The sequence below is a fragment of the Gavialis gangeticus genome, unplaced genomic scaffold, assembly GCF_001723915.1.
Source record: "Gavialis gangeticus isolate Ggan-Ray unplaced genomic scaffold, GavGan_comp1, whole genome shotgun sequence".
In the NCBI taxonomy this organism is placed as follows: Eukaryota; Metazoa; Chordata; order Crocodylia; family Gavialidae; genus Gavialis; species Gavialis gangeticus.
The window spans coordinates 201,866,036-201,873,850 of NW_017729032.1; the positions used below are offsets into that span (position 1 = coordinate 201,866,036).

At 36.1% G+C, this 7,815-nt stretch overlaps 1 protein-coding gene across 1 annotated transcript in view; it reads left to right on the top strand.

The window, feature by feature from the left end:
• The window catches only part of USP9X (ubiquitin specific peptidase 9, X-linked), a 131,392-nt gene extending 123,951 nt beyond the window's left edge, over positions 1-7,441 (top strand). The window contains exons 41-44 of the mRNA XM_019524162.1: positions 1,041-1,197; positions 1,602-1,814; positions 2,366-2,461; positions 4,311-7,441. Coding sequence (XP_019379707.1) covers positions 1,041-1,197; positions 1,602-1,814; positions 2,366-2,461; positions 4,311-4,445 — 601 coding nt within the window. The 3' untranslated portion in view covers positions 4,446-7,441. The remainder of the gene's footprint in view (positions 1-1,040; positions 1,198-1,601; positions 1,815-2,365; positions 2,462-4,310) is intronic.
• The last annotated feature ends 374 nt before the right edge of the window (positions 7,442-7,815 follow it).

The following is a 7,815-nucleotide window of genomic DNA, read 5'->3' on the forward strand; positions in this document are numbered from 1 at the left end:
CCGGGAAGTTCAGGTCCCCCATGACGACCACATCCTTAGCCTTCACTGCCTATGATAATCTCTTATCAGGGATACTTCCCACTGTTAAAGCTCTTCCACACAGGGTCACAAGCAGTGTCTGCTTATTTCAGGTGGCCCATGTCTGAAATCAGTGAGGCAGCAGTCTGCAGAAACTTGAATAACTTTGTTAAATGTTATATCATTGACTTTGCAGCTAGCTCAATGCCAAGTTTTCACAACAGTATTGCAATTATTGTTCAGCTGAGGTGGTGTAAGCTGCCAGTCGCATACAGTAGGAAACTGTTGTGGCATCTTTGAAAAAGAGAGCAGTTACTTGTCTTATGAAAATTGTGGTTCTTTGTGATGAAGTCAGTGGAGACACCATCACCTGCTCTCCATTCTTGTTTGGCGCTCTGAGCTTATAGGATTCTGAATTGGTGAAAGAAATTGAGACAGTTACAGCAATTGCAGTCTTTTTGCCCTCACAAGAACACAAAGGGATACAGAGTATATGTGTAGCACCTCAAATATCTGACCTAGCACACATGATGAAAACTATAATGCATACATCATCTCACAGCAGTTCAGTTACTATAAAGGGGACTAGCCATTCATTCTAAGATATATGTATATTCTAACAGTGTAGGAGGTAGATCTAATTTATGAAATAGAAATTTTTAGTTCAGTTGATCAACAGCTAATTTAATCAATCATGTTTATATATTTGTGGTTAGAACTACGTTGTGTGTATGCCATTTGACCCTCCCTCTCATACTCGAGAGGTTAACTGTGACTGGATTACGTATCGCTTAGCCCTTTTAGTTTCAAAATACCCAACAATGAAGTTGTTCTGCACACATACTTTGAAGTTATACTTGTTGAGAAATGTCTACCACAAAATTTTTCTACTCACAATATTAATATTATCCTTTATAATTACGCTGTAATTGAAATGTATTCCGGTGATGTCTTAAACACTATTTACATTTGAGGGTTAACATTCTGACTCTTGGATTTTATTTATTTATTTATTTTTGCAGGATTCACAATGCACTTAAAGGAATCCCAGATGACAGGGATGGGCTATTTGACACCATTCAGCGTTCAAAGAACCATTATCAGAAAAGAGCCTACCAGTGCATAAAGTGCATGGTAGCCCTTTTCAGCAACTGTCCTGTAGCCTACCAAATACTGCAGGTGATACTTTTCATTCTGACTCATGTATTATATTTAAAATTCTGTATAGAAAAACTTAATTAAGCATTCTAATACAGAATACTTATCATCCTTTATTGAATACTCATTTGGCTCTTTCAGTGTTAGATGGTCAAGACAAGGAAGTGGAAAAGGGGATGCATTTAAACTTGAGAGGAAGATTCAGTTTGCATTAATGTTTAGCAAGTGCTCCAAACCCATTAATGTTGCCTATCAAGGTATCTTTTAGGAGAAAAATATTCATGTACCAGATAAAAAGAAAATGTTCACAGTGGGGTACCATGAAGATGGTAATCTGCTTTCCAGTAAATGGTTTTTGTGGAAGCAGAAAAGCATTGGCATTTGAAGAACAACAAAATTATGAACTCTTAATTATCTGTTTGCAGAGCAATGGAGATTTGAAGAGAAAATGGACCTGGGCAGTAGAATGGCTTGGAGATGAGCTTGAGCGCAGACCATACACTGGCAATCCCCAGTACACGTATAATAATTGGTCTCCACCAGTTCAGAGCAATGAAACATCGAATGGTTACTTCTTGGAGAGATCACACAGTGCTAGAATAACCCTTGCAAAGGCTTGCGAACTCTGCCCAGAGGAGGTAAAGAATTGCATATCCCCATAAGTAGAAAGATAACTTAAAGAGCTGTCGTTTTAAATTTTAAAGTCCTTCACTGGTGTAGAACCTGTCCAGTATTGCAATAATTTTCTGGGTAACAGATTGTTCCTCCTTTTTGTTGATTCTAGAATTAAGAAATTTACAAGTACTGCTTGATTTGTTAAGTTGGAATGGTCTGAAATTTAGTTATTTTCATCACAGCCAGCTGTGTTGTATTTATGGTGTCCTGATTAATCTTTTTCTCACTTTAATTGCCATTTGTATGGACCATCTTGGGAGAGATCATTTACTGTCCTAAAATGGTAAAATTAAATTCCTGGAGGTGACCAGGCAACTTTGCTGAACATATATATTGATATTAAGAGTTATTTGAATAAGATCAAGGAAACTACTCATTAATGTTGCTTTTGAGAAATTGTAGGAGAGTAGAGAATCCATCTCCAGGAAGAGTTAGATTAGAATTTAAAGATGAATGGATTTGAATTGAGTCATTATGTCCTATATCTCAATAAATGGAATTTATTTAATTTTAGGAACCAGATGACCCAGATGCTCCAGATGAACACGAGTCCTCTCCACCAGAAGATGCCCCATTGTATCCCCACTCACCTGGTTCCCAATATCAACAGGTAAACACTGCAGTTTCACTTTTTGGGGGTGGAGGAGGGAATCAAAAGTTTGTATGCTTGTTTTGTTTCAGTTTTCATGCAAACTCATATTTAAGGTGAATCCCATGATAATGCAGATCTCTTGTATTCACTACAAACAGTTTTCATCATCAGAATTTTATGCTGAAATCCAACTATTATCCTAACAGAGATATCTCATTCATGGTAAATGTTTGTTTGAGTAGCTAATCCATACTGAAGATACTGATAAATTTAATTTTGCCATGCTTGTCCACACTGAGTAGTTCTTTCTTTGGTAATTACACTACTGGCTTCTACAGTAGACTTGGACCCTGAAATTAATTCACTGTTTCTCAGCCTATTTGGAGTCAGAGCATCCCTCCATGACTTTTAAAAAAATTTTAGCAGGCCTCTGATTTGAGGCCTGGCTGTTGTGCTGCATCATCTTATCTCAGTGGTTCTAAACTGATGCTATTGCCACCACCACTAGGTGAAACTGCCTCATGTGCCTCCTGCAGAACTAGACCAAGAAGACCTATAGCAATCTGCATTATTGATAGTCTGATTAATATAAAGCAGACAGGAGCACTTTCTTTTGCCATGGCCCTTCCCTGTCCAACCTCCCTTGGACCTCCCAGAAACAGTGGTGCCTCACCACAGCTTGCAGGAGGAGTATGTAGAGTCAGACCTGGAAAGGCTGTGGCAGGGCTGCAGCTCCTACCTGCATGGGGTTTATCAGATAACCCTAATGTCCAAGTCAAAATTACCTATAACATTTAAATCTTTTTGACCGTTACATGACATCTTGTTAGCATCTTTAAATGGAAAGCTTAATATGAAAGAAATCATAGCCACGCTTACTAAACTGGCAACAGCTAAATTAGGAGCTCCCTGGCTTAATTGCAGTTTGTCTCTCCCTATATTTCTCCAATTCATTCTATATGTTCTGAATCTGCTAATTTTCCTCTCCTGCCCAAACCCATTTCCCCTTCATCTTGCTTTCCTTGCTGATGTTCTCAGCAGAGCAGTTGGTAAGTGATACAGACTTTCCCCGTCCCCTTGGGAGTTTGGACGCATCTTACCACAACCTCACCTATTTTAATCCATTACCTGCTTGATGTGTGTTCACTTTCTCACAACAGATGGCATTTCTCACCCTCTAACTCACATGACCCTTATCTTGTTAGTATGCAGCAGTAAGTTGGTAGCTGATCCAATCTTGCAGCACCATGGAGTATCATAGACCATGTTTTACATCCATTAGTTATACACATTATTTTTAGTCCAGAAAAAAAATAATTTTGATGCAGAACTGGAGAAAATGACTGGTTTAAATTTTGTTCAGATTTTGTTTTGCACTCTCAAAATTCTGTGTTGCAGAAAGATGGTAAGGGTTTTTTTTTGTTTGTTTTGTTTGAGTATTTTACAAAATATTTCTCCAATTCCATTTTTTCTTGTGGTGGAAATATAGGTACACTTTAATCTAAAATCTACATATGTTACGTGGGCAACCTTCCTTTTCATTTCCCTTTTCTCTTTCTTGCCGTTTCTGCTTTGCATGTAATTCTGTTACTTAAATCTGGAATTTACTGTTTATTTACCTTTACAATTTCTATTTGTGTGTATTTTACCTTCAGCATAAATGCATTCAAAAGGTAAGTGCAGGAGAAACTTAAAAAAAGAATTAAAGGAAACAACATCCTGATTTTAAAAATTTTCTTAGTTCATTTGACTTTTGGGTTTTTCCAAAGAACCATGCATAAAGGAGAAAAAAACTGAAATAATTGCTTAGGGAAAAAAAATCAAGAGTAATAGCTCTTTAAAATATTTTGTTTGTGTGTTTTAACAGAATAACCATGTGCATGGACAGCCATATACAGGCCCTGCAGCACATCATATGAACAACCCTCAGAGAACTGGCCAACGAGCACAAGATAATTATGAAGGCAGTGAAGAAGTTCCCCCGCCTCAGACAAAAGATTAGTGAAATGCACATAATCAATTAACTTGCTCCATCAAGACTGTGCACCCAGGCCTTACAGTCCAACCTTTCTCTGTGTCTGGCTAATATTTAAAACTAGAAAAAACTATTCCTAATCAACATGGAGTGGAGAGTCTATTCACTGTCTTATCTGCAGAAAATTGCTGTCAATATATAACCCGCCTGCAGTGGAAAGTGTATAGTGTTTTGTAATAAATGGCCTGATGCTAATGTGTAAATGGCAAAGGTGTATATAGTATATTAATGTTTGACTGTTAATTCTTAAGCAAGAAACATTTTTTTTGTCTTGATGAGACTCACAGATCTACGAAAACAAAAATTAATTTCTTGATATATCCGCTGCGCTCTGCAACCAGTGTTGCCTGCCTCATGGCAGTTGGATCAACTCCTTTATGAAAAAGCCTGTCCATGTCAACCACAAAAATAGTTTCATGTTAATTCTTTGCCACTGGAGTCGATTTTACTATGAGCAACGTAATGGCTGGTAACCTTTTAATTATTTGGTTGATGTGGAAAATTGGTGATGTAACATTGTTTCTAGATCTTTTTTCATTGCCTTTTTCATTCTGGTATTAGGTTAATCACTTTGAAGCTATAGTTATGCTGTAACATTTAGCATGGCTTCACACCAGGTTAGTGTAGCCAATGAGGGAAAGGAAAAAAACCATGACAACAGTTGTCCCAAAGCGACAACTGTATTGCTCGGAGCTTTCTCTTCTTACACCGAGACTATAAAAAGGGGGGGAAACCATGACAAACAAAAGGTTTTCAGTTGCACATATGTTCCTCACATCTGATGTTTGACAGTTCTGTCTCTGGGTGGGATAAAGAACACTTAGTTTTCAGTAATAGGAATTTAAAAGATTTAAAACAAATATGCAAAAATTTGCTATGCCAGGATGCCTGGAGCATATAGACTGTATTTGGTGTGCTTGTTTTGTTTCTTTGGTAGAGCTTATTAGATAAACTTCTAACACTTTCCTTCTACTGCATCCCAGTGAAGTGGAAGTCAACAAAATCACACAGTACTTGTGAGTGCCACTGCACCAAGTTAACTTGCTGGTTTTCTGCTCATTCACAGTTCTACTTGAAAGCAGGAATTGTCTTAGCTCTTTATCCATTATACAAGAAATCTTAACGTTAGAAGCAGGGTTTAATTATAAAAGAAACTACTGGTTAGTCAAATACAATTCTGAGGTATCTATTCCAGAATAACATTTGTTTAAAGTCTTCAAGAAACGCATCAGTAAATACTGTATTTAAATGAAAATTGGTAACTTGAATGTGTGTAATTTTTTTGGAACCTGTCTAAACCAAATACCCCTGCAAGACAGATACAGCCCACCCTATACTATTTAAATATTTTGCTGTTTTATTTTATAGAAATTATTTTGCTGAATTCACAAATAGAATTTGATTTAAGAAGAATGTTTTGTCCTGTGGTGTGTTTTTTTTGTTTTGTTTTTTTTAAATGGACTGTGCAGAACATTGAATTCTGTGCAATGGCACCATGCTGAATTCTGGAACTTCAGTCGCATTGAGAATTCTGTGCACAAAAAAAATTGGCCCCTGACTTAAGAATAAAAAATTAGGACAATTACACTGTAAAAGTTTCTTAATGTGATTTATCTTGTACTTTTTGTATGTTTTTATATATACATATATATATTTAATGAGCACAAGCTTTGATGGTGTTTTTTACAACTAAGTTGATAGAAACAAAGCTGCTTATCAAACTAAAGGTCTGTAGTTTTAAAATGAACAAAGGAAAAATTAATCACCAGTGCATTTTTATGCATTTAGTGTAATAAGGAAGGGGTGTAGATAAGATTTTTGAATATTTTATGTAGCAGTGATCATCACTTTTATGCTTCCATGTTTTCTCTAGTGCTCAACAGTTTAATTCAGACTCATGGTTTTTTTAGTAATACTATCTTACCTGGACTTGCTAAATTTGGTTGAAGTTTTCCCATGCCTGTTTGGGAATGAATATTGGAAGTTTTAACGCAAAGCATTAGCCTGCGTATTAGAATTGAAGTAGTTCATATTTATTTGGACCAGTAATTATTGTTAAATGCTCCATCTCAAAGGTGATTATGTATTTTTTACTATTCAGGAAAAAATATGTAATGTGCTAGTTCAGCCTTGCCAAATGTGTTTGATTTTTTTTTTTTTTTTTAACAGTGCAATGATTGTAGAGACATGTAAAACCTGTGAAATTTTAAGGATGTGATTTTTTTTTTTGTTTGTTTGTTTTATTTTTTTCTCCTTCCCTGAAATAGGGATTTATGACTTTGGCAATGAATTTTCAGGGGACAAGCTGTAAGAGTATTGTGCATCTCTGTTGCTTTAAAGAAGGCTGGCTGATGTTACAGCTTTTCAACAGAGATAGCTACGCAAAAAAGGTGTAGTGGGACAGAGAATACTTTCTTCACTCTGGGCAAAACGGTTTCAAAACTGTTTAATAAATATTGTGCTAGAAAAAAGTTTAATATGCCTATTACTGTCACAGCACTATTGCAGTGATCATTTTCTAGCTATATACAGTACCTCAGTCTTGATGGCACACTAAAATACAAGTCCTCAAAGTGCCTAAAGCTTTAATTCCCCCCACCTTTAATTTTTATTTGTATTTTCTTTTTAGAAAAGTTCCTAGAAAATCTCTGGTCTTCCATAAAATGATCCAATAAATAATAAAGCAGTTTCTCCTTTTCCTGACAATTTGACATTAAATGCATACAAATTGAACATTTATAGGTAATGGTATGTGGTTTTACTCTTGAAAAGTATATGTATAAATAGCTGTACCTTACCCAAAATAAGTTGTCCCTCTATGTATTTGGATTCATGGTTGTTGCCTTTAGTGACTAAAGTAAGTTTTGGATACTTGTTTCTTGTTAGTGCTGCAGAATCAGCACAGTTGTGTGAGACAGGAATTCTAGTCCTACTTATGCATCAATAAAAGTACTAAGTTCTAATTACAGAGCTAATGAGCTGCTTCTGTGTAAACCCAAGAGTGAAATTAAGTTTGTATAAAGTTCCGTGAGGGCATACTTTTTACATGTGAATTTGTAGTACTTGTGATGATGCAAAAGGAGGAAAACACCCAGTTGGACTGGAGACTTCTGACTGAGTTCATAGGACTGGCAGCTCAGAAAGAAGGAGTTAAACACCTTTGTAAAACAATAATATATTATTGAGATTGAGATACACGTGCTATTCCCTCTGGAGGTGTGTAGGTAGTTTTTAGAGTGAATTTTTTAAGAGCCAAACTAAAGACATTGAGTTAAGGTTACTATTATTTGCCTTCTCAATCACCCTGTTGTGCCTACTGTGTGTGCTTCATTTCATG